Source organism: Ylistrum balloti, unplaced genomic scaffold (assembly GCF_031769215.1).
Source record: "Ylistrum balloti isolate Yb309-2 unplaced genomic scaffold, AGI_CSIRO_Ybal_v1 Utg370010, whole genome shotgun sequence".
Classification (NCBI taxonomy): Eukaryota; Metazoa; Mollusca; class Bivalvia; order Pectinida; family Pectinidae; genus Ylistrum; species Ylistrum balloti.
The window spans coordinates 2,410,803-2,438,666 of record NW_026782083.1 but is presented as its reverse complement, the minus strand read 5'-3'; the positions used below and the strand labels follow the sequence as shown (position 1 = coordinate 2,438,666).

The 27,864-nt window shown below is 38.9% G+C and overlaps 2 protein-coding genes across 3 annotated transcripts in view; one reads left to right on the top strand and one right to left on the bottom strand.

The window, feature by feature from the left end:
* LOC132548355 (uncharacterized) overlaps positions 1-23,254 on the top strand; it is a 43,451-nt gene extending 20,197 nt beyond the window's left edge. For both annotated transcript variants that reach the window (XM_060212210.1, XM_060212211.1), the window contains 13 exons: positions 46-150; positions 425-503; positions 1,440-1,554; positions 11,209-11,399; positions 13,552-13,665; positions 13,881-14,042; positions 14,582-14,710; positions 17,002-17,132; positions 18,137-18,274; positions 19,153-19,276; positions 20,558-20,654; positions 21,176-21,283; positions 22,038-23,254. In XM_060212210.1, the coding sequence (XP_060068193.1) occupies positions 46-150; positions 425-503; positions 1,440-1,554; positions 11,209-11,399; positions 13,552-13,665; positions 13,881-14,042; positions 14,582-14,710; positions 17,002-17,132; positions 18,137-18,274; positions 19,153-19,276; positions 20,558-20,654; positions 21,176-21,283; positions 22,038-22,111 (1,567 nt within the window). In that variant the 3' untranslated portion in view covers positions 22,112-23,254. The remainder of the gene's footprint in view (positions 1-45; positions 151-424; positions 504-1,439; positions 1,555-11,208; positions 11,400-13,551; positions 13,666-13,880; positions 14,043-14,581; positions 14,711-17,001; positions 17,133-18,136; positions 18,275-19,152; positions 19,277-20,557; positions 20,655-21,175; positions 21,284-22,037) is intronic.
* Positions 7,137-7,997, bottom strand: LOC132548396 (transmembrane protein 45B-like). Its single transcript, XM_060212261.1, has one exon. The coding sequence runs from the start codon at positions 7,995-7,997 to the stop codon at positions 7,137-7,139; it is 861 nt and encodes a 286-aa protein (XP_060068244.1).
* Positions 23,255-27,864: the final 4,610 nt, after the last annotated feature.

Genomic DNA, 27,864 nt, shown 5'->3' with positions numbered 1-27,864 from the left:
CAGCATGAAACTGACATTATACCTTAGGGTTTTTTTTTTTTACAGAATTACTGTGCGGACTAAGCGACTTGGGGGTGCTTACGGAGCCAAAATTAGCAGGAATGCTATGGTGTCAGCTGCCGTTGGCTTAGCTGCACATGTGACTAACAGGTAAGGTTGTCAAAGTAAAGGGATGTACATATAGGAGACTGATCATTTTTATAGGTAAATAAGACATAGTGGGGTCATCACTCAGTGAAGTGGTGTAATGTACAGTTTATTGTTTAAAGATGTATTCTTTAAAGGTATATAATAGCAATAATGATATAGCGACTTTTTTTGCACATACACAAGAAGTATTAAGATTGGTATTTTTCTTATTTTTGTTGTAAAGGCATACCTTAATCTGTAACAATGTTTTTACCATAAATTATTTATGTTGAAGGCCTGTGAGGATGAACATGGAGTTTCATACAAACATGGAAACCATGGGCAAAAGATTCCCATTCATGGCAAACTATCAGGTGGGTTAAAAAGTCTCCTGGCAAACTCTTGACAAATTACTGGTGAAAGTCTGATGATTGACTACAGGTTAAAAAGAAGTCTCCTGGCAAGCTACAGGTAAAACGTTTCTTGACAAACAACTGGTAAAATCCTGATGACAAACTACTACTGTAATAATATACAAGTAGGGTAAAGAAGTGAGGAAAACTGAAGGTGAAAATGTTTTGTACAGATATGATAAATACAAGGTGGGTAAAAGAACTTCAGAAAAAATTGTCATTACAATTTGGAGATGTTAACTTATATTCATTTTGTATGAGATCGCATATCCTACCTACTAACAATTCTGGGCCTTGACAAAGAATTTTCGTCTTGAAAATCAAATTGCCAATAATAGGCCATCTGTCAGCAGTTTACAAAACTGATATTTATAAATTACTTTTTATACGCTGCCGGCTGTACATACCTCCGGACGTCCATCTGTACGTCCATTTCTTGTGAACGCGACTCCTCCTAAACTAATCATCAGATTTTCACAAAACTTGCTCAATGTTACAACTACAATGGGTAGATGTGCATGAAGGGGTAATTTTCGGTTCTTTGATTTTTGTAAGATTTATGCCAACCATGATCTCAGGCCCCTGTCTCTTCCAGCTAAGCTAACTGGTCTCACAGACTTCATTTTGAGCTTATGTATACAGACGTGTTAAAAGCGATAATTAAAAGGACCAATCTTGCTCTTTATATTTTGTGGCGGCGTATATTGTTTCCGCGACACTCTTGTTGTTCTGGTATTTTTGTTAAATTTTTTCAAGATTAATTGTCATTACTCTAAGTGGTTTTAAATTTTAGATAATTTGTTTGATGTTGAAGTGAATTTTTTTTTTCACATTTTTAATCCAATTAACATTGTGGGTGATTTGTTTTACTATGTCAGTGGTGTTCCAATGTTGTAGGTTGGATGTTCCGATACTGGAGTCCTCAATGGTGTGAAGATCACCTATTACACAGACTGTGGCTACCTTGCATCAGACCATGCTTTGCCAGTCGTAATTGCATTCTCTGACAATGGTAAGTCTACTTTTCTCAAGTTTTTTGGTTGCCTTATATACGTCAACTTATTTTTCAATCTTTATGGTAATGGACCCTACCATATGAGGGGTGAGGATGGGATGTCGTCTCTGTGATAACTTTGTTTCAGTACATCGTATCTAAGTCCTTCTTACCTGGTTGAGGCCACTGTAGTTTTACATCATATCCACCAGTCTAGTGTTAATACTTTAACAACTTAGTCACCTGACATATTTTAGGTTTCTTGATCACATCATATGATTCTTTTTTATCTACCTCTTTCCTGCAATGACCATCATATGACTTCCATCGACATTTTCACATTTTGGGCCTCTGAGAAATCGCCAAAATCTTTTCAGCAGAACTTCAGTAATTTATTTAATTAACTTACTGAGGAAATAAATTGTAAGTTATATAGTTCAATCCACAAAGGGGTCTTACATATTAACAGAGCTCAAAGGGGAAAGTTGAGTTCACTGCTATTCCAAAACACTTCTCCTCTAGACCAAGATGTTGTAGAAACCAACACTGATTTTTAATTGAATAATTTCATTATGCCTCTTAAAATGGAGCCTGTGTGCTAGGAGCAGGGGCCTGAGAAGTGGAAACATAGAGTAGCAGTCAGGCGGAAGCCTGAGAAGAGTGAAACCAAGGAGTAGTAAACAAGTGGGACCTAAGAAGTGTGGAAAGAAAGATAAATAACCAGGCAGTGGCAAGATAAATGTAAAAACAAAGAGTAGCTACCAGGTAGGGGCTCAATAAGTGAGATAACAATTAGTAGCCACCAGGAAGCAAACAAGGAGTAGCCACCTGGCAGGGGCTCGAGAAGTGAGATAACAATTAGCAGCCACCAGGAAGCAAACAAGGAGTAGCCACCTGGCAGGGGCTCGAGAAGTGAGATAACAATTAGTAGCCACCAGGAAGCAAACAAGGAGTAGCCACCTGGCAGGGGCTCGAGAAGTGAGATAACTATTAGTAGCCACCAGGAAGCAAACAAGGAGTAGCCACCTGGCAGGGGCTCGAGAAGTGAGATAACTATTAGTAGCCGCCAGGAAGCAAACAAGGAGTAGCCACCTGGCAGGGGCTCTAGAAGTGAGATAACAATTAGTAGCCACCAGGAAGCAAACAAGGAGTAGCCACCTGGCAGGGGCTCGAGAAGTGAGATAACAATTAGTAGCCACCAGGAAGCAACAAGGAGTAGCCACCTGGCAGGGGCTCGAGAAGTGAGATAACAATTAGTAGCCACCAGGAAGAAAACTGGAAGTAGCCACCAGGCAGGGGCTCGAGAAGTGAGATAACAAGGAGTAGCCACCAGGAAGCAAACAACGAGTAGCAATGAGGCAGGGGCTCGAGAAGTGAGATAACTATTAGTAGCCGCCAGGAAGCAAACAAGGAGTAGCCACCTGGCAGGGGCTCGAGAAGTGAGATAACAATTAGTAGCCACCAGGAAGCAAACAAGGAGTAGCCACCTGGCAGGGGCTCGAGAAGTGAGATAACAATTAGTAGCCACCAGGAAGCAACAAGGAGTAGCCACCTGGCAGGGGCTCGAGAAGTGAGATAACAATTAGTAGCCACCAGGAAGAAAACTGGAAGTAGCCACCAGGCAGGGGCTCGAGAAGTGAGATAACAAGGAGTAGCCACCAGGAAGCAAACAACGAGTAGCAATGAGGCAGGGGCTCGAGAAGTGAGATAACAATTAGTAGCCATCAGGAAGCAACAAGGAGTAGCCACCTGGCAGGGGCTCGAGAAGTGAGATAACTATTAGTAGCCGCCAGGAAGCAAACAAGGAGTAGCCACCTGGCAGGGGCTCGAGAAGTGAGATAACAATTAGCAGCCACCAGGAAGCAAACAAGGAGTAGCCACCAGGCAGGGGCTCAAGCAGTGAGATAACATTGAGTAGTCACCAGGCAGGGGCTCGAGAAGTGAGATAACAATTAGCAGCCACCAGGAAGCAATCAAGGAGTAGCCACCAGGCAGGGGCTCAAGAAGTGAGATAACAATGAGGAGCCACCAGGAAGAAAACAGAGAGTAGCCACCAGGCAGGGGCTCGATAAGTGAGATAACATTGAGTAGCCACCAGGCAGGGGCTCCAGATGTGAGATAACAATGAGTAGCCACCAGGAAGCAAACAAGGAGTAGCCACCAGGCAGGGGCTCAAGCAGTGAGATAACATTGAGTAGTCACCAGGCAGGGGCTCGAGAAGTGAGATAACAATTAGCAGCCACCAGGAAGCAAACAAGGAGTAGCCACCAGGCAGGGGCTCAAGCAGTGAGATAACATTGAGTAGCCACCAGGAAACAAACAAGGAGTAGCCACCAGGCAGGGGCTCAAGCAGTGAGATAACATTGAGTAGCCACCAGGAGGCAAACAAGGAGTAGCCACCAGGCAGGGGCTCAAGAAGTGAGATAACAATGAGTAGCCACCAGGAGGCAAACAAGGAGTAGCCACCAGGCAGGGGCTCAAGAAGTGAGATAACAATGAGTAGCCACCAGGCAGAGTCAAGAGCAGAGCAGAAATAAAGAGTAGCAACCATGCAGAGGCCTGAGAAGTGTGGAAGCCTTACTGGACCTGGATTGCAGCGGAGAGGTATAGCTACATTGGGGAATTCGCCAATCTTATTTCACATTCATAATGAGCAAAAGTTGCATAAATTAAGTCTTAAGTATTTTAAGTCATATTTTTTTCTCATACATAATTTATTTGTGATCATTTTGTTACTTACAGGCAGAATACTGGCAGATTTTCTGAGGGTGGTGAATACCTCTCTGGTATTTCATTGACACCCTTCATAAAGTATAGTATAACATACAAGTCCTCATCCCCCAGAAACATTATAACAGGCCCCTGTGATAGTATAACATACAATTCCTCATCCCCCAGAAACATTACAGGCCCCTGTGATAGTATAACATACAAGTCCTCATCCTCCCAGAAACATTGTTACAGGCCCCTGTGATAGTATAACATACAAGTCCTCATCCCCCAGAAACATTGTTACAGGCCCTTGTGATAGTATACCATACAAATCCTCATCCCCCAGAAACATTACAGGCCCCTGTGATATTATAACATACAAGTCCTCATCCCCTAGAAACATTATACCAGGCCCCTGTGATAGTATAATATACAAGTCCTCATCCCCCAGAAACATTATAACAGGTCCCTGTGATAGTATAACAAACAAGGCCTCATCCCCTAGAAACATTGTTACAGGCCCCTGTGATAGTATGTTGTACAAGCCCTCATCCCCCAGAAACATTGTTACAGGACCCTGTGATATTATAACATACAAGTCCTCATCCCTCATGTTGTAAGAAAATATTAAGTCATGCTATTTCTATGTGGGATAATTATTGATTTAGTGGATGTACACAAATGGATATTATCAAGGTTAGGCATACTTTTTTAATGTGAAATGTTCATGGGTACTGATTTTTCATCTGAAATCTTATTCATTGCATTTTGTTTACAGCTGTGAAGCTAAGTGTTAGTTTCATATGATATAAGATTAAGATACAGAACCTGATGATTGGTAAAAAGGGTTGAGGTCAAAATGGTTCTAATGCACTAAACTTTCGACCAGTGCTTAATACTTTTTGTAAATCAAAATGTCTGAAATTGTAGATGAAATTTCAAATGTCATTACTCAATCCGATTGCTTCGGATTGCTTTTGGGATTAAAAGATAAAAGGCAAGGTCACTGTTACTATAAATAGAAAATTTGTTTCTGGCCAATATTTCAAGATCCCTTAGACTGAATAAACACAAACTTCACTCAGTCCTTCCCTACAGACACAGCCTGCCTGTGACTGCTTTTTGATATGAAAGGTTGAAGGACAATATCACTATTACTAGAAAGAGGAAATGTCTGCTTAGGTCAAGGCTACAAAAATAAAAACAAATTCTGCCGACAATATAACCCCAGTTCCACTAAATAACTCAAGTTCCCCGTGGACTGATCAGTCAAGGCTACAAAAATCCAAAAATTCTGCCGACAATATAACCCCAGTTCCACTAAATAACTCAAGTTCCTCCTGGACTGATCGGTCAAGGCTACAAAAATGAAAAAAATTCTGCCGGCAATATAACCCCAGTTCCACAAATAACTCAAGTTCCTCCTGGACTGATCGGTCAAGGCTACAAAAATGAAAAAAATTCTGCCGGCAATATAACCCCAGTTCCACAAATAACTCAAGTAACCCCTGGACTGATCAATCTCAAAAATAACGAAAGAGTTCTTTGAGCAATTGCGATATTAATATCGTTCAACGATATTTACTACATTCAGAAAACACTAATCATATTACATTCAGAAAATGTTTTAATGTTTTAGGAACTAATATTTGATTGTCATGACAATATTGCCATTGTCTACCCATCTCATAAACAGAAGAAACAATTCTATATACCTTTTATTGAGAGATTGTCATGTTTTTAAACTTGAGGTGAGGTATACCTATGGTAAACTCTGCATTTTTCTCTTTTCAAATATGGCCTTCATTCTTATGGATGTGACTCTAAAATTATGCTCTATTCAGCACTGCACTTGCATTATCAGTCGTGTTTACCAGATGTAAGTGTACGAGGTAAACAGTCGCCCATGTATAGGTAAATAGAACAAAGGATATCACAGGAGTTTCTATGTAACATGATGTTTATTTCACAAATTCAATAATTCGGTATGTCACACACCTAAGACAAAAGAAATATCAAATTGTCCAAAAAGTGTAGTGGTTTTTGTATCTGAGTGACAAAATTTGTAATTTATCACGTAATATATTCCTGTATGACACAACTTCAACTTGGATGGTAAAATAGAACCTGTTATGTCATTATGCCATTTATTTAGGATGCCTTGATACAATCATTTATCATGTGTCATATAATATGTATCAATCAAATGCCTTGTTATTCTATGACTATACCTATATCATATTTATTTAGGTCTAGCATATTTTCATGTCACTTTAAGTTTACAAATGACATCACAAATTCACAGATGACATCATGACATAACATTGTAGACCATAGTTATAGCGCAGACATGAACTCAAGTTTGATGTAGACATTATTGTCTTCTACCATACTTGCTCTAAAAAATCAGATTTATTTTATAAATTTGTGCACCAAATAGAATCTGATGTAAGGTCCTATATTTATGACACAACCTTTTTGAACTGGCCTGTTAGGTGATAAAATACCTTATCTTATATCATGACCAACACAAATTTCATTTTGAAATTCAGTTCTGTGAAAAAAAAGTCATAAATGAACCTGAATTTAATTATCATGAAATGCAATCAATGTGTTTCCATGGTTTCCAACACTGATCTGAAGAAATAGAGAGTAGCATTTCTGGGTAATCTCATTTTATATATACAAAGTAACTATTTAATATGTGACAAATTCTACTGTTCTTGGATCGGTCCTGAGAGATAGGTATTGTAGCTGTGGGGACAATATTTCCCAAAGAAAATATAAGTCTGTGTAGATCGGTGGACTGCAGTTGTTGTAGATGTGTTTACGGTAATTATTTCTTTCTAAATTGTTTTTGTATGGTTTTGGATAAACAAGATCAACAGTTAGGGTTCAAAATCAGAATTGTCACTGTCCTTCCTTAATGGCTTATAATTAAGATTATTAATGTCTTTTGTCATCAAAGACATCATATTAGTTGCCATGTTATCATTAGATCTGTATTTTTTGTGAAAGCAAGTCATGCACACACCAATGAGGAACATAGTTATGAAGGCCACTCCACAATGCCATGCAAAATACATGGTGGCAATCAGATATGAATGGTGATCTTCTGAGTTCCATTCCTTTGCTCCAGGCAAAGGGTTATGCAAAATGAAAGCTATTTGCCAGAACCAGGTGCCTTGTAACAAAATGAAGTAAGGCCTTGACAATGCTATAAGAATGTTATCTCTCCACCTCATTTCTGCCAGCAATGCCAGTACAGAAGCACTAATGGTGTAAACCAGAAGTGTGTGAACAAGTACATCAACACCATCCCTACCGTGTAGGTGAAACTTGAACAGCATTCCTTCCACTGTTACTGCGATGATCATGCTCACATATTCTATGTCTTTGAGTACTGGAAATCGGAAGTACACCAACAAATCCATGATTCCTGTCAAACCGAAGAAGAAGAACATGGTGGCATGCTGTCCATTTTCTGGGGTAGTGAACTTACCACTATTGAATCCTGTGTATATTTCTCCAATTATTCCCACACTTGTAAAGAAGAGTTTCAATAAAGATTCTATCGGCCAATTTTTTGCTTTGCCACATAAACAAACACATGGATAAGTTGGTGTGGATGTAAAACGTAGATTTTGTCGCTGACAAGTCAGGTATCTATGAAACATTTGAACAGTCCACCATAATGCAAAAACAATGAAGAAAGATCCAGGCAGTGCATGACCTTCAAAATTTCCCATGATTCTTCAGGGTTTTTCTTTCTTGATTTTGAATTATCTGTGAATACACAGAAAAATAAATGTGTTATTGCTATTATTATAACTGTTGATAAAGATGTTTTAGAAATCCATTATAATTTCTCAGTATGTAGTAAATGGTACCAACTATTGTAATTCATCATTTTTACGCTTTATGACATCTGATCAATGGTGTTCTACTGTATATAGGGAAAGTTATGCTGCAGTTTGTTTATTGTCTGTATCTCAAAGACAGGTTAAAGGTTGAACTCGAATATGAAAAAGATTATTCAATTATCTTAGGTAGAATTTAATTCTTTAAGGAAAGGAAATGTATCCCAATATAAAGTACATTGTTAAAAAAGCTGAACTTTGACCCCTTGGCAGGTATAATATTATCCTTTCGGAACATAAACACTGACATCACTATTTGTTATATTATTTTTAACTTGTCAGTTGTTGGGCTCCAGCGTAACTCATAGAGGAATCTTAGCTTAGAGTGTATAATTATTGTGTTGAATGATATTTTTCATATTTTCATGTTTAAAGTAAACTTTTTTTCTTGTGTGTGACCTGTTTATCTGAGACCAAGTCTCTCCTTTCCCTGCCCTGTGTATTGGCGACTAAACCTCTCCTTTCTGTACCCTTTATATCTGAGACTAAACATCTCCTTTCCCTGCCCTGTGTATTGGAGAATAAACCTCTCCTTTCTGTACCCTTTATATCTGAGACTAAACATCTCCTTTCCCTGCCCTGTGTATTTGAGAATAAACCTCTCCTTTCCGTACTCTTTATATCTGAGACTAAACATCTCCTTTCTCTGCCGTGTATATCTGAGATTAAACTACTTCCACCCCAGCCCTGTATAGGTGAGACTAAACCCCTCGCTTCCCACTGTGTATCTTAGACTAATACTCTGATACTATACCTATACCCTGTCTTTTCTAGTCTCTGTTTGCAAAAGTTGATTTTAGAAAGGTACAAAAAATGTTTTGAGTGAAAAAACATTAATAATTCATGTACAAAATATGTTAAAGATTCTAAAAATAAAATTGAGAAATGTTTTGATTCCTCCAACCTTGTTAAAATATGGGGAAAAAAAACAAAAACAAAAATCTTGTGTTCGTCTACCTTCCTACAATTTGCCATAATCTCTTCTAGGAGATGATATTTTGAGAGAAGAAACCATAAATACAACCTTAGGAGCAATCCTGTTCATTTTTAAGTATATCATTGTGTTCCTTTCATCACATTTTTAACAGACTAATTCATGGCACTTCCTATCCATTTTTATTGTTATTTTATTGTAAATTTTGTTTTCTGTTGGTACCTTGTAAGTCTATATAAAATAAATTGAGACATTGACATTAAGATCTTCTGTCAATAAAATTTATTGAAATGAAATGGAGACATTTGCTGTGTAGTTATTGGTGCTTAAAAGATGGTTATACTGTAAGAACTGTAAATGTTAAATATCAACAGACCTGTCTTTTGAAGCATTCCTCTTGTACTAGTAAATCTATATACAAACCTTGCTAGAGAGTACGTGATGAACTTCTGTCAGCCTTCCAGTATTGTCATCAGGCCGTGATTATGACTCTGAGTCCTATTTTGTACTACACCAATGGTGGTCCTAGTTTTACTGATAAATATCTTCATGTTACAGGTATCTTATCATCAAGACATACCAGGTAGCTACGCTATACGTAAAGTAAACAATCTAGAATGTTATCTATTTGAAAAGGATTCAGTATAAAACGCCTACCACAGATTCAGATATTTTAACAAAACTATTTCGTTGAGAAAAGGGTATAGTACAAAACCCCTGCTGCAGATTAAGAAAGTATTGCCCAAATAAAACCATGGCATTGAGTATTTATGGTCTGTGAAACAAATCAGTGAAAGTACTGAGTAACGTCAAATACATAAAATTGGAAATTATTATTAGTCTACTTGATAAAGTTTTCCCTTTAAAAAGTAAACTTTTGAATAAGATTTTGATAATAAAGTTACGCACAGTTTTTAAATCTGACTTGTACTTTCCTTTGTAAAGTATTAGTAAACACTACAACTACCAGTGTGTCTTTTATGTCACCTGTTTGTATGTTGTGCATCTCTAAACAATTTATATTTTCAACTCCTTTTCTATGACCAAAAAACCTAGGGTGCTGATATTTTGCCTGTAGCATGCTGGAGTAAAGGGATATCAAGTTTGTTCAAATGAATGACCTTGACCCACTTTTAAGATCACGGGGATAACTGTGTTAAAATCTTAAAATTATTTCTCCTTAATAACCGAAAGGCCTAGGGTGCTGATTTTAAGTCTGCAGCCTGGTATAATTGGCTACCAAGTTCACCCAAATGACCCACTTTTAAGTATACAAGGGTCAAATGTATCAAAATCTTCAAACAAATTCTTCTTTATGACCAAAAAGTCGATACTTTTAGTATAAATTCAGTAAATGATGAAGGGCTACCAAATTATTTTTTAATGATTGATCTTGATCCAATTTTCAAGATCATAGGGATCGAATGTGTTGAGAATTATGAAAAAGTTTGAAAAATACAGGTCCTGGATTATGATATTTGTATCATAGCATGTTTGAGGAATATGATTTCAAGGTGTAGAAGTTGACTTGATGAACTAACAATCTTCTTTGTAAGCTGTAGAACAGGTAGGCAATGCATCAAATTTAGGTCTCTATCACATAACTGTCTTTGTAATAAGATGACTGTTAAGGCCCATGGGCCTGTTTGTGTGTGTGTGTTTTTTAGGAAAGTCTTATTTATAACAGGTCTCAGACCTTTCGGGAGGGAGTGGCAGCAAATTTGAGAATAGAGCAGATCCTTTAAAATCTAAGTTCTTCCTTCGTAGGAATGCCAGGATTGTGTTCCTATTTGTTCTGAAGTATCCTTGAGTGAAGGGGAACCATTTTGTTTTATAAATAGTGGGTCTCAGCCACCTGAAGTGGGACAGGTTAAGCCTAACATAGAAACAGAGCCAATAATTTTTTTTCTTCTTGAGTGTGAATATCAGTTCCAATTTGGTCTGAAGTATCCTTCGGTGAGGATTTTAGTATAATTGGTTTGGTAAATGCCCTGGGGGCAAAGGGTTGAGCCCCAGTTGAGTACATATGACTATTAATGAAAGAATTCTATGTTGTCATACCTTCATTGCTTCCTACATTACATCCTACATTTAACCTACTTGTAGCTTATTACTGTGAGAACTGGCACCTCATCCCGGTTGGACTGAAGACCAACAAACCATTGAACACTGCTGCACGATCCCCAGGATCCTGTCCATCGATCTTCATCACAGAGTCCATAATGGAGCATGTAGCAAAGGCGCTTAATTTGGACCCAACAGAGGTCAGGAGGGTCAACCTCTATCAACAAGGCCAGGTAAGGTCTTCATTGATGGATATCATTCCTATTTTAGCTCTCCCCATACAAACAAGTGACTGTGTCATTCCAGTACATTTACTAGCTCACTCTGTATAAACAAGTGCCTGCATCACACTAGTACATTTACTAGCTCACTCTGTATAAACAAAAGTCTGTGTCATTCCAGTACATTTACTAGCTCACCCTGTATAAACAGGTTCCTGTGTCATTCCAGTACATTTACTAGCTCTCCCCATACAAACAAGTGCCTGTGTCATTCCAGTACATTTACTAGCTCACTCTGTATGAACAAGTGCCTGCATCACACTAGTACATTTACTAGCTCACTCTGTATAAACAAAAAATCTGTGTCATTCCAGTACATTTACTAGCTCACCCTGTATAAACAGGTTCCTGTGTCATTCCAGTACATTTACTAGCTCACTCTGTATAAACAAGTGCCTGTGTCATTCCAGTACATTTACTAGCTCACCCTGTATAAACAATTGTCTGTGTCATTCCAGTACATCTACTAGCTCACTCTGTATAAACAATTGTCTTTGTCATTCCAGTACATTTACTAGCTCACTCTGTATAAACAAGTGCCTGTGTCATTCCAGTACATATTTTAGCTCATCCTGTATAAACAACTGCCTGTCTCATTCCAGTACATTTACAAGCTAACTCTATATAAACAAGTGCCTGTGTCATTCCAGTACATTTACCAGCTCACCCTGTATAAACAACTGCCTGTGTCATTCCAGTACATTTACCAGCTCACCCTGTATAAACAACTGCCTGTGTCATTCCAGTACATTTACCAGCTCACCCTGTATAAACAACTGCCTGTCTCATTCCAGTACATTTACAAGCTAACTCTATATAAACAAGTGCCTGTCTCATTCCAGTACATTTTCTAGCTCACCCCATACAAACAGATGTCATTGTATCATTCTGGTATGTTTTCTAGCTCACCCCATACAAACAGATGTCATTGTATCATTCTGGTATGTTTTTTAGCTCACTCCATACAAACACATCTTACTGTATCATTCTGGTATGTTTTCTAGCTCATCCCATACAAACACATCTTACTGTATCATTCTGGTATGTTTTCTAGCTCACCCCATACAAACACATCTTACTGTATCATTCTGGTATGTTTTCTAGCTCACTCCATACTAACAGATGTCATTGTATCATTCTGGTATGTTTTCTAGCTCACTCCATACAAACACATCTTACTGTATCATTCTGGTATGTGTTCTAGCTCACTCCATACAAACAGATGTCATTGTATCATTCTGGTATGTTTTCTAGCTCACTCCATACAAACACATCTTACTGTATCATTCTGGTATGTTTTCTAGCTCACCCCATACAAACAGATGTCATTGTAACATTCTGGAATATTTACCAGCTCACTCCATACAAACAGATGTTACTGTATCATTCTGGTATGTTTTCTAGCTCACCCCATACAAATAGATGTCATTGTAACATTCTGGAATATTTACCAGCTCACTCCATACAAACAGATGTCACTGTATCATTCTGGTATGTTTTCTAGCTCACCCCATACAAACAGATGTCATTGTATCATTCTGGTATGTTTTCTAGGTCACCCCATACAAACAGATGTCATTGTATCATTCTGGTATGTTTTCTAGCTCACCCCATACAAACAGATGTCATTTTATCATTCTGGTATGTTTTCTAGCTCACCCCATACAAACAGATGTCATTGTATCATTCTGGTATGTTTTCTAGCTCCCCCCATACAAACAGATGTCATTGTATCATTCTGGTATGTTTTCTAGCTCACCCCATACAAACAGATGTCATTGTATCATTCTGGTATGTTTTTTAGCTCACTCCATACAAACACATCTTACTGTATCATTCTGGTATGTTTTCTAGCTCACCCCATACAAACACATCTTACTGTATCATTCTGGTATGTTTTCTAGCTCACCCCATACAAACAGATGTCATTGTATCATTCTGGTATGTTTTTTAGCTCACTCCATACAAACACATCTTACTGTATCATTCTGGTATGTTTTCTAGCTCACTCCATACAAACAGATGTCATTGTATCATTCTGGTATGTTTTCTAGCTCACCCCATACAAACAGATGTCATTGTGTCATTCTGGTATGTTTTCTAGCTCACCCCATACAAACAGAAGTTGGAGCACTGCAATATCTCCACCCTCCTGACTGAGTTGGAGTCAATGGCTGAATTGTCACAAAGGAGAGCCAGTGTAGCAGCTTTCAATAAGGTATGTGTTCATTATAGTAACTTTAAAGGTCCTTGAACCTTCAAATTTCCATGCAGATTTTCTTACTTTTATTTACTGCCTGAGATATATATAGTGTATTTACAATAAAAGAGAAAAGTAAAAACAAAAAGAAATGCATAGATTAACCTATCTGTTTTACAAAAAGACTGCCATTGCAATGTTTTTTTTGTTTTGTTTTCATTACTTTTATCCAGAACAATCGATGGACAAAGAAAGGATTGTCAGTTGTCCCTATGAAGTTTGAGATTGCTTGGGAAGGAGCTAACTACAACTGTCTTGTTGACATCTACGGTGGTGATGGGAGTGTGGTCATAGATCATGGAGGCATTGAGTGTGGTCAGGGTATCAACACAAAGGTAGGTGGAGGAAGTGATGTCATAGATCACGGAGGCATTGAGTGTGGTCAAGGTATCAACACAAAGGTAGGTGGGGGAAGTGATGTCATAGATCACGGAGGCATTGAGTGTGGTCAGGGTATCAACACAAAGTTAGGTTGAGGAAGTGATGTCATAGATCACAGGGGCATTGAGTGTGGTCAGGGTATCAACACAAACGTAGGTGAGAGAGGTGATATTATAATCCATGAAGGCATCATGTTGGGTCAGTAATGAAAAAAGGTATTGTGGATGAAGTGATGCTGTAGAACACAGAATTAATGAGTGTTGACAGTGAAGCAATGTTACTTTACTGCATAATGCAAACTATCAAAATTTTTTTTTCACAAAATGTTAAACTGTTATTGTTTTATTGCAAGAGCATTTTGATTTTAACGTTTCAGGGTTAAAACTATTTGTTGATGTGATGTGTGGATAGGATAAATGAGATTGAAAATTTCTTCAACTTCAATATGAAATTTTATTGCTCTATACAAGAATACTGTTTGTCTGTATTTTAGACGATCCAGGTGTGTGCATACAAGCTTGGAATTCCTATAGAGATGATCAGAGTGGCAGCCAATAACACAGTCACTAACGCAAACAGTGTTACCACAGGTGGAAGCATCACCTCAGAAGTCTGTTGTCAGGTATCTATAAACAGCCAATAGAATCATTAGTTTTGTGTCTGTGATGGACAGTTATCTTGTCATGTGACCAGTAATGAAACCTGATGTTGTAGTATTTAGTGATCGATTGTGTCCGAAGTGAAGACTTAAGTGATATCATATATAAACGTAGAATTTCTGTATATCAGAGTACATTATATGTTTATTGATGTTCATATATATGGATGAGTGCAAGTGTACACAGTATGACACATCAGTGAGTCTCCTTTTTTTGTGGAAAGAGTATATGTCACAGACAACCCTGTTCTGTCTTGGTCGTGTCCTTGAGCAAGATATTTAAACCTGATGGTGCTAGATATTTGATCAATAATGTTGTAACACACCAATACAAGTAGGCCTCACCTCAAAATGAACCTTATCACTTGGTGATGGTCCCAGCTAGGATGGGGCAGCATGTGCTACCTACGGAAGACCCAGCTAGGATGGGGTAGCTTGTGCTACATAGGATAGACCCAGCTAGGATGGGCAACATGTGCTACCTACGGAAGACCCAGCTAGGATGGGGTAGCTTGTGCTACATAGGATAGACCCAGCTAGGATGGGCAACATGTGCTACCTACGGAAGACCCAGCTAGGATGAGGTAGCTTGTTCTACCTAGGATAGACCCAGCTAGGATGGGGTACTGTGTGCTACCTAGGATAGACCCAGCTAGGATGGGGTACTGTGTGCTACCTAGGATAGACCCAGCTAGGATGGGGTACTGTGTGCTACCTAGGATAGACCCATCTAAGATGGGGTGGTTGTGCTACCTAGGATAGACCCAGCTAGGATGGGGTACTGTGTGCTACCTAGGATAGACCCAGTTAGGATGGGGCAGCATGTGCTACCTAGGATAGACCCAGCTAGAATGGGGTACTGTGTGCTACCTAGGATAGACCCAGCTAGGATGGGGTAGCTTGTGTTACATAGGATAGACCCAGCTAGGATGGGGTACTGTGTGCTACCTAGGATAGACCCAGCTAGGATGGGGTACTGTGTGCTACCTAGGATAGACCCCGCAAGGATGGGGTATTGTGTGCTACCTAGGATAGACCCAGCTAGGATGGGGTAGCTTGTTCTACCTAGAATAGACCCAGTTAGGATGGGGCAGCATGTGCTACCTAGGATAGACCCAGCTAGGATGGGGTACTGTGTGCTACCTAGGATAGACCCAGCTAGAATGGGGTACTGTGTGCTACCTAGGGATGACCCAGCTAGGAAGGGACAGCTTGTGTCACATAGGATAGACCCAGCTAGGATGGGGTACTGTGTGCTACCTAGGATAGACCCAGCTAGGATGGGGTACTGTGTGCTACCTAGGATAGACCCAGCTAGGATGGGGTACTGTGTGCTACCTAGGATAGACCCAGCTAGGATGGGGTAGCTTGTTCTACCTAGGATAGACCCAGCTAGGATGGGCCAGCATGTTCTAACTAGGATAGACCCAGCTAGGATGGGATACTGTGTGCTACCTAGGATAGACCCAGCTAGGATGGGGTAGCTTGTTCTACCAAGAATAGACCCAGCTAGGATGGGGTACTGTGTGCTACCTAGGATAGACCCAGCTAGGATGGGGTAGCTTGTTCTACCAAGAATAGACCCAGCTAGGATGGGGTACTGTGTGCTACCTAGGATAGACCCAGCTAGGATGGGGTAGCTTGTTCTACCTAGAATAGACCCAGCTAGGATGGGGTACTGTGTGCTACCTAGGATAGACCCAGCTAGGATGGGGTACTGTGTGCTACCTAGGATAGACCCAGCTAGGATGGGGTACTGTGTGCTACCTAGGATAGACCCAGCTAGGATGGGGTAGCTTGTGCTACCTAGAATAGACCCAGCTAGGATGGGGTATTGTGTGCTACCTAGGGATGACCCAGCTAGGATGGGGTAGCTTGTTCTACCTAGAATAGACCCAGCTAGGATGGGGTACTGTGTGCTACCCAGGATAGACCCAGCTAGGATGGGGTACTGTGTGCTACCTAGGATAGACCCAGCTAGGATGGGGTACTGTGTGCTACCTAGGATAGACCCAGCTAGGATGGGGTACTGTGTGCTACCTAGGATAGACCCAGCTAGGATGGGGTAGCTTGTGCAACTTCAGGAATTACACCTTCTCTGTATTTACCAGTAGTCATGTTTTCTAATCAATAAGAAGAGCTTGAAGGACATTTATTATATACAGAGATTATATATGTTTTATGGCGTTTAGTTGATTTTAGCTGATTAACAGTAATATGATATATCCATTTAGAAAATGTTATTGTTTTATCAGGCCATTGTTAAATGCTGTGATACATTATTGGAGAGGATTGCACCTGTCAGAGCCAAAATGTCAAACCCCAAATGGAAAGACTTAATTGAAAAGTGTGTAGCTGAAGGTGTTGACCTCACAGCTAGATACCTGTAAGTAAACATAACGCCATTACCTACTACAGGTAACAAAGTTTCAGCTGCTGATATATCTATATTGTAGTTTAATAATAATCTCTGTAAAATATAAAATTATATTAATTTTTAAAATAAATACATACTTTCTACAATACAATTTGATACTTGGAGGGTTTTGGCCACAATTTTTAGGTCACCTGACCCAAAGATTCCGGATGTCTTACAGTCATGATGTTTCTTTTATGGCTGTGAATAAGACTTTAATATTTCTAACTTCTTAGCAAATTCTACTACATGGATTCAGCATAATTTCCTTGAAATAATCCTGATATTGTACCGAACGAGTGTTATTATTTTATTGGTCAGTCCAGAATTCACTGTGGTTGCTATCTTGAAACTTTTTCTCCAGTTCCACAGGTGCCATTTTGCTAAACATTAGTGGGGATGTGAAGGAAATGAAGCTGAGAAATGTTATTTTTCATTCTCGTTAAATCCTTGATAGACAGTGGCCATTTTGAAACATGCTTGTGTAATCATAGCTTTCTTGAATACTGCCTTTTAAAACTTCCTCATCTAAAGATTGTGTACCTGCATGTACATAATTGGATATATGTGAATGGTCCTTACTGTTATGGTAGAAGTTTTTGATATAACACTGAATATGTAGTTATAGATGGTGATTTTGGTTTGTAAGCTTTGGAGGTATAAAATTGTTATGTAAGTTACTAAAATATTACATCTGATGATAGGTACACAGTTGCTTCCATACAAGTGTCAACACATGAAAAGCACATGCAGATATTGAGGGCGAAACTGATAAACATTATGAACCCCATTGACATTTCAGTAGTAAAACCATTAAACCAAGTGACTTGAAGAATTTCCAAAATCCTTTAAGAGTTGGCAGTTACTGTCTTGATGAATTTTTCTGTTTATTGTAAAATCGGGAAGAAAAAATATCTTCTCTCATCATAATTAGTACCATTGATGTATGATGATTTTCCTGATTATCCATTAAGCACAACACCAACTATGCCAGATGGTGCACAATTCAACTACTGCAGCTACGGGGTGACCTGTACGGAAGTGGAACTGGACGTGCTGACAGGACAGTACCAGATACCAAGGGTGGACCTACTGTTCGACTGTGGAGAGAGGTAAGACTGACCAGTAGGACTGACCAATAGACCTACTGTTCCACTGTGGAGAGAGGTAAAACTGACCAGTAGACCTACTGTTCGACTGTGGAAAGAGGTAAGACTGACCAGTAGGACTGACCAGTAGGACTGACCAATAGACCTACTGTTCCACTGTGGAGAGAGGTAAGACTGACCAATAGACCTACTTTTCCACTGTGGAGAGAGGTAAGACTGACCAGTAGGACTGACCAATGACTGACCAATAGACCTACTGTTCCAATGTGGAGAGAGGTAAGACTGACCAGTAGGACTGACCACTAGACCTACTGTTCCACTGTGGAGAGAGGTAAGACTGACCAGTAGGACTGACCAGTAGACCTACTGTTCGACTGTGGAGAGAGGTAAGACTGACCAGTAGGACTGACCACTAGACCTACTGTTCCACTGTGGAGAGAGGTAAGACTGACCAGTAGGACTGACCACTAGACCTACTGTTCCACTGTGGAGAGAGGTAAGACTGACCAGTAGGACTGACCAGTAGACCTACTGTTCGACTGTGGAGAGAGGTAAGACTGACCAGAGGTAAGACTGACCAGTAGGACTGACCACTAGACCTAACATACTACTACTGTACAGAGAGGTAATAATAATGACCTGGAGTTTTGGAAGCATGTGAGTGCCTTTGGAAAACCCACATGGTCATGTAGATGATCCAATTTCTTTTCTTGTTTGATCCAAACCGTTCTTCTGTTTAAAACACCAAATACTTAGTTATTACTATAGTTTCAAAGAACCAAATAAAAAACAGAGACAAGGATAGTCACAAATGTGGATTCTTGTATGTTGTAGTTACTAGTTGTTAAAATCATTTGAATACTTTATCTTGATTTTTTCAGCATGAACCCTGAGATCGACATTGGACAGGTGGAAGGGGCCTTTGTGATGGGACTAGGGTACTGGCTTACTGAGGAGCTGAAGAATGATCCTCAAACAGGAGCCCTTCTCACCAACAATACCTGGGTAGCTTATCCCCCCCCACCCCCAATACAAATTAAAACAAAATGAACCTTAATCCAAAATCTAATCAAATTCATGCCTTATTCTCACCCATCCTGTCCTTAATCCAAAACTTATTGATATTGAAACATCCACAGAAACATTATACAAACAAGAGTCAAAATATACTAGATAATTACATAATTTCATGAATTAACGATTAAACATTGAAGCAAGAATGATTTAGTATCCAGAGTTTAGAGAAATCAAACCTCATTTCTCAAGCTATATTACTTAATGCACTGTAAGAATCAAAATAAATGCAATCTATATTTGTCAGGTGAGAAAGAACTCAAGGTCAAAATATGGCTTATTTTCTCAAAAACAGCCTTAGCTAGTTACTATTCTATACTTAAATAAGATGGTACATATCTGCGTGGACAAGAAAAGCACTCAAAGTTCATGCCTAATAGTGAACACTCAAGGTTCATGCCTAATAGTGAACACTTGAGGTTCAAGCCTAATAGTGAACACTCGAGGTTCATGCCTAATAGTGAACACTCGAGGTTCATGCCAAATAGTGAACACTCCATGTTCATGCCTATTAGTGAACACTCGAGGTTCATGCCTAATAGTGAACACTTGAGGTTCAAGCCTAATAGTGAACACTAGAGGTTCATGCCTAATAGTGAACACTCGAGGTTCATGCCTAATAGTGAACACTCGAGGTTCATGCCTAATAGTGAACACTCAAGGTTCATGCCTAATAGTGAACACTCGAGGTTCATGACTAATAGTGAACACTGGAGGTTAAATCCTAATAGTGAACACTCGAGGTTCATGCCTAATAGTGAACACTCGAGGTTCATGCCAAATAGTGAACACTCCATGTTCATGCCTAATAGTGAACACTCGAGGTTCATGCCTAATAGTGAACACTAGAGGTTCATGCCTAATAGTGAACACTAGAGGTTCATGCCTAATAGTGAACACTTGAGGTTCATGCCTAATAGTGAACACTAGAGGTTCCTGCCTAATAGTGAACACTTGAGGTTCAAGCCTAATATGGAACACTAGAGGTTCATGCCTAATAGTGAACACTTGAGGTTCAAGCCTAATATGGAACACTAGAGGTGCATGCCTAATAGTGAAGAGAGTTTAATAGTGAACAATGAAAATGCTCTAGATTGTGACATATTTATTCTATAGTAAATAGGTTTAAGGGACAAAATTAACTTGAATATCAGAGGCTTCCTGGTTACTGAGTTATCATTTGAGGAATTCATGTTTATTTTCTTTCTTCAGGAGTATAAACCTCCACTTGGAAAGGATATCCCAATAGACTTCAGGGTTCATCTCCTAAAGAATGCACCTAATCCATTAGGGATTCTAAGGTCAAAAGGTATGTAAATAAAACTCGAATATCCTAAGCATTGTGGGTAATTTGGTCAAAGAGTGTGTATATAGATGAATTGTATACCTTAAGCATTGGGGGGGTCGCCAGGTCACAAAGTATGTTTATAGATAAATTATATACCCAAAGGATTGGGGGTCGCCAGGTCACAAAGTATGGTTATAGATAAATTATATACTAAAAGCATTGGAGGTCATCAGGTCAAAATGTATGTGTATAAATGTATTGTATACCCAAAATAATGGGGGTCATCAGGTCAAAAAGCATTGGGAGTCATCAGGTCAAAAAACATTGGGGGTCATCAGGTCAAAAAGCATTGGGGTCAACATGTCAAAAAATATGTATACAAGTCACCTTATATACCTAAAACCTCTTGGGAGCCTCAGTGGTCCAAGGGTCAAAATGTCAGAATTATAAAATACCTTGTATACCCGCTTGCCACTCTCATGTTGATTTAAAAGGCATTCTTTGATACTTTCTGACAACATTGATTTTTCTTTTCTCCCCAGCCTGTGGTGAGCCTCCCCTCTGTATGAGCTGCTCAGCGCTATTTGCCCTGAAACATGCAGCAGAAGCTGCTAGAGAAGAGATTGGACAGAACACATTCTTCGCTCTCTGTAAGTCTCATAGAAATATTTGATTCCTGTTACGGTGAAACATCCTGTAGGTTATCTTCATGATCAAAGTAGAAAATTTCCAAAACTCTGTTTCTGTATTGTTCTTAGATTTCTTGGGTCTTATATTTCATCCTAATTCCAGTTTTGGCTATTTCAAGTTTGAATTTCATGCACATCTATAACCTGGTGTCCATATAAACATGCACAACAAATATTTTCCGAGATTATCATTCACTATAGAAAAGTTTGCTGGGTATCTAATTTGGTGCTCTCTTTATTGACAACAGATACAGTGAATTTAAATCCCTTAGGAATATTATCAACAATACGGTAGTCCTTTGAAGTGGTAAAAGAAAAACTAGAACAAAACATTTTGCTCTGAATGTGGATTAGGACATATAAACATTTGATGGCTGGTCAAGACACCTCAGAACTAAGATATCGTGAATGATTCTACCTTCATTAAGTCTGAATATATGAGTCTTTTGAGTCAATAGATTTCCAAGATACTACTGGAAATTTCTGTTCACTATTACAATATAGGTTATACAAAATTAAAGACTGATGATTTTGTTATTTACAAATTCTTCTCATGACCACTCTTCTGATTCAATAAGTCTCATTAATTTCATGAGAGAATCTATTTATAAATGCAAAATAAGTCTGAAGTGATAGATTAAGGAATTAGTCGCAAGGAGAAAAAAAAATTTAAGGAAAATTATTTGTTTGAATTCTTTATTTATTTTTTTTTCAGCTGCACCAGCTACTGTAGAGAAAATCAACACTGTATGTCTTCTGAGGCCTGATCAAATGGTTCTCACTGCTTAGTATGGTGTCACCCTCCAACAGGTCTATACAAATTCTATAGATGGAAAACCTGTGGTACAAACATATTAGTAACCATGGTAACCAAAAGGAAATGTGTAATTCTTTCAAAGACATATCTGGTGCTATTATTCAGACGTTTTAAAGGTTGAATCAGGAGATCAGAGGACTATCAATTCTGGTGAGGAATGCTGAAGAAAAAGTTGTCCAGTTTTTTTTGTTTTTGATAACTGTAAATATTCAAAGGACATTTTGTCTCTTGTTGATTGCATCTGCACATTTTAAGCAGAAAACTTAATGAAATACTTTTTTATTAGTATTATTTGGACCTGCAGATGTAATTGTACAAAGTCATCACAACACTGCTCTTTTGTACAACATGACGTCATATTTGTGTAATTGAAGCATAAATGAACATTGCTCCATGCAATGTTAAAGAGCAAATTTTTACCTTGACAATGTAGTATGGATGACATAATATTAAATATTTCAACTAATATGATATAAGTATGACATTAATATGTAAAATTCAAATAGAAAACCAGAAGAGGTAGCTGGTTCTGAATCTGAGCAAAATCTCATTTAATCATTAATTAAAGAGAATTTTGTTAAATTGAAAATAGGGGGAAAGTGCTTCTAAAATAGGCCACTTATGTATGGCATGAAACGTTGATTGTGTAGTAATTGTTGTTGTTTTCACATTGACAAACCATGAAAATAAAAAGTAATGAATAAGACTTCACATGACAGAATCATGTGTGTAGTTGAGTAGTATCCTCGAGGGTTGTACCATTGAAATATTTTCTTAGGTCCAAGCTAAGAAGACTTAACATTTATACAATTTATTGACAAGGATTTCAACCTTTTCACAAAAGGATATTTTCTTCAACACTGAATTGATAAACTACAAAGGGAGATAAGTTTACAAAAGCACTCGTATTTAATGGTAGACATGGGTCAGTATTTGTTAAAGTGATTGGATGTTAAATCATCTGTAGACAAAATTATTTTATGTACTACACCTTGATTTATTCTTCCTGTATCAATGTTTACTAGAGAGGCTGTATAGATACTTTTTTCTGCTGCAATCTTGTGATGTTTCTTGATTTATTCTTCCTGTATCAATGTTTACTAGAGAGGCTGTATAGATACTTTTTTCTGCTGCAATCTTGTGATGTTTCTTGATTTATTCTTCCTGTATCAATGTTTACTAGAGAGGCTGTATAGATACTTTTTTCTGCTGCAATCTTGTGATATTTCTTGATTTGTTGACATTACCTGTTTTACAGGAAGTTATAACTAAATTGTTACTATATAAATAATCAGGAATAAAGTTATTATGATTATATTTGTTTATGACTCTCTTTTGTGAAAACCACAGCTTCGTCCAGGATCATTCATACCCCCTCAACAGTCGAAATCATCATTTCTCAATGAAATCCATAATTTTGTCCCCCCCCCCCCTTCTTCCCCATCTTCCCCCAACAGACAAGTTAATCCTTTCTTGGTGTGAAATCAACACCTATGCCGTAGATAATCCTTTCTCCTCAACAGTCAAGTTCATCATTTCTTGGGAATTTTGTTTTTTGACAGAAATGGTTACCAAATAAAGCATGGTTCCAAATAACAGAATACATAGATATTTAAATCTCCAATGAAAACCTACTTATTTCTCAGTTACCCTGTGGTCAGTGTACCGGTAATTACACCCAATACATTAATATATTATGACAAAACAGAAAAGTCCTATTGGAGTTTGCTTTCCATTGCTTAAAATATGTCACCGACGCTTCATGGCAATATATGTATTGGGACTTCACCTGAAAAAGAAATCTGGATGGAGGACGTTACCAATGAAGAGTTCATATCAGTCCATGTAACGTTCTTGAATGATAGCAAAATAATCATCTGATCAACTAGTCTTACATTAATTTCCATTTCTTATAAAATTTACAAAAGAATGTTTTATTCTAAATCAAAATGTAACCATACAATACTTTCACCTACATCCAACATACATAGAATTTCATTACTTTCAAATGGAAAATTCTTCAGACTAATTGTATCAACATCATATGATAAAAAATATGATGCAAGATCCTATATTTAATAGAGAAATTACTTCAAGTAAAAAGACACTAATGACAAAACCTGATCAGATGATCCAGTCTTGGAACATGACAACAGAAGGAATCCTGATCTGATGATCCAGCCTTGGGACATGACAACAGAAGGAATCCTGATCTGATGATCCAGCCTTGGAATATGACAACAGAAGGAATCCTGATCTGATGATCCAGCCTTGGGACATGACAACAGAAGGAATCCTGATCTGATGATCCAGCCTTGGAACATGACAACAGAAGGAATCCTGATCTGATGATCCAGCCTTGGGACATGACAACAGAAGGAATCCTGATCTGATGATCAAGCCTTGGAACATGACAACAGAAGGAATCCTGATCTGATGATCCAGCCTTGGGACATGACAACAGAAGGAATCCTGATCTGATGATCAAGCCTTGGAACATGACAACAGAAGGAATCCTGATCTGATGATCAAGCCTTGGAACATGACAACAGAAGGAATCCTGATCTGATGACAAAGCCTCAGAACATGACAACAGAAGGAATCCTGATCTGATGACAAAGCCTCAGAACATGACAACAGAAGGAATCCTGATCTGATTATCAAGCCTTGGAACATGACAACAGAAGGAATCCTGATCTGATTATTAAGCCTTGAAACATGACAACAGAAGGAATCCTGATCTGGAGATCCAGCCTTGGAACATGACAACAGAAGGAATCCTGATCGGATGATCAGGCCTCAGAACATGACAACAGAAGGAATCCTGATCTGATGATCAAGCCTAGGAACATGACAACAGAAGGAATCCTGATCTGATGATCAAGCCATGGAACATGACAACAGAAGGAATCCTGATCTGATGACAAAGCCTCGGAACATGACAACAGAAGGAATCCTGATCTGATTATCAAGCCTTGGAACATGACAACAGAAGGAATCCTGATCTGATTATCAAGCCTTGGAACATGACAACAGAAGGAATCCTGATCAGATGATCAGGCCTCAGAACATGACAACAGTAGGAATCCTGATCTGATGATCAAGCCTTGGAACATGACAACAGAAGGAATCCTGATCTGATTATCAAGCCTTGGAACATTACAACAGAAGGAATCCTGATCTGATTATCAAGCCTTGGAACATGACAACAGAAGGAATCCTGATCTGATGATCAGGCCTCAGAACATGACAACAGAAGGAATCCTGATCTGATGATCAAGCCTTGGAACATGACAACAGAAGGAATCCTGATCTGATGATCAAGCCTTGGAACATGACAACAGAAGGAATCCTGATCTGATTATTAAGCCTTGAAACATGACAACAGAAGGAATCCTGATCTGGAGATCCAGCCTTGGAACATGACAACAGAAGGAATCCTGATCTGATGATCAGGCCTCAGAATATGACAACAGAAGGAATCCTGATCTGATGATCAAGCCTTGGAACATGACAACAGAAGGAATCCTGATCTGATGATCAAGCCTTGGAACATGACAACAGAAGGAATCCTGATCTGATGATCAGGCCTCAGAACATGACAACAGAAGGAATCCTGATCTGATTATCAAGCCTTGGAACATGACAACAGAAGGAATCCTGATCTGATAATCAAGCCTTGAAACATGACAACAGAAGGAATCCTGATCTGGAGATCCAGCCTTGAAACATGACAACAGAAGGAATCCTGATCTGGAGATCAAGCCTTGGAACATGACAACAGAAGGAATCCTGATCGGATGATCAGGCCTCAGAACATGACAACAGAAGGAATCCTGATCAGATGATCAGGCCTCAGAACATGACAACAGAAGGAATCCTGATCTGATTATCAAGCCTTGAAACATGACAACAGAAGGAATCCTGATCTGATGATCCAGCCTTGGAACATGACAACAGAAGGAATCCTGATCTGATGATCAGGCCTCAGAACATGACAACAGAAGGAATCCTGATCTGGAGATCCAGCCTTGGAACATGACAACAGAAGGAAACCTGATCTGATTATCAAGCCTTGGAACATGACAACAGAAGGAATCCTGATCTGATGACCAGGCCTCAGAACATGACAACAGAAGGAATCCTGATCTGGAGATCCAGCCTTGGAACATGACAACAGAAGGAAACCTGATCTGATTATCAAGCCTTGGAACATGACAACAGAAGGAATCCTGATCTGATGATCAAGCCTTGGAACATGACAACAGAAGGAATCCTGATCTGATGATCAAGCCTTGGAACATGACAACAGAAGGAATCCTGATCTGATGATCAGGCCTCAGAACATGACAACAGAAGGAATCCTGATCTGATGATCAGGCCTCAGAACATGACAACAGAAGGAATCCTTATCTGATGATCAAGCCTTGGAACATGACAACAGAAGGAATCCTGATCTGATGATCAAGCCTTGGAACATGATAACAAAAGGAATCCTGATCTGATGATAATGTTTAGGAACACAACAGAAGAAAATCCTGCGCAGATGATAATGCTTAGGAATATTACAACATTATAGTCCTAATTAAATAGATAAGATAGTCTCAGTAGTGAAATACAAACAAGTATAAAAAAAACCCTCATGTAACACCAAAATAAAGAGCCAACTTAATCTGACCTGACATAACATGTATGGTTTGGTTGGACACGAGACATGCCCAGTGGACCCGAAATGACATTTACGGTTTGGTTGGACATGAGACATGCCCAGTGGACCTGACATGAGACATGCCCAGTGGACCTGACATGACATGTACGGTTTGGTTGGACATGAGACATGCCCAGTGGACCTGATATGAGACATGCCCAGTGGACCTGACATTACATGTACGGTTTGGTTGGACATGAGACATGCCCAGTGGACCTGACATGACATGTACGGTTGGGTTGGACATGAGACATGCCCAGTGGAACTGACATGACATGTACGGTTTGGTTGGATTCCATCTGGAGAGGAAATTCAGCATGTTTTGGTGTAGGAGCTATACTCTTTTTCAGCAGAGTAAACATAGATTACGAAGGGGAAGCATTAGGATTTGAGAAGAAAGCAATATATTTTAGACAAAGGATAACTGTTTCATTGTTCTGCAGTAAGCCCATCCAGTGACTCTACAAAGGATAACTGTTTCATTGTTCTGCAGTAAGCCCATCCAGTGACTCTACAAAGGATAACTGTTTCATTGTTCTGCAGTAAGCCCATCCAGTGACTCTACAAAGGATAACTGTTTCATTGTTCTGCAGTAAGCCCATCCAGTGACTCTACAAAGGATAACTGTTTCATTGTTCTGCAGTAAGCCCATCCAGTGACTCTACAAAGGATAACTGTTTCATTGTTCTGCAGTAAGCCCATCCAGTGACTCTACAAAGGATAACTGTTTCATTGTTCTGCAGTAAGCCCATCCAGTGACTCTACAAAGGATAACTGTTTCATTGTTCTGCAGTAAGCCCATCCAGTGACTCTACAAAGGATAACTGTTTCATTGTTCTGCAGTAAGCCCATCCAGTGACTCTACAAAGGATAACTGTTTCATTGTTCTGCAGTAAGCCCATCCAGTGACTCTACAAAGGATAACTGTTTCATTGTTCTGCAGTAAGCCCATCCAGTGACTCTAAGTCAGAATTTGTATACTGGTCCTCTGGCTCACTGAAGGATAACAACAACAAG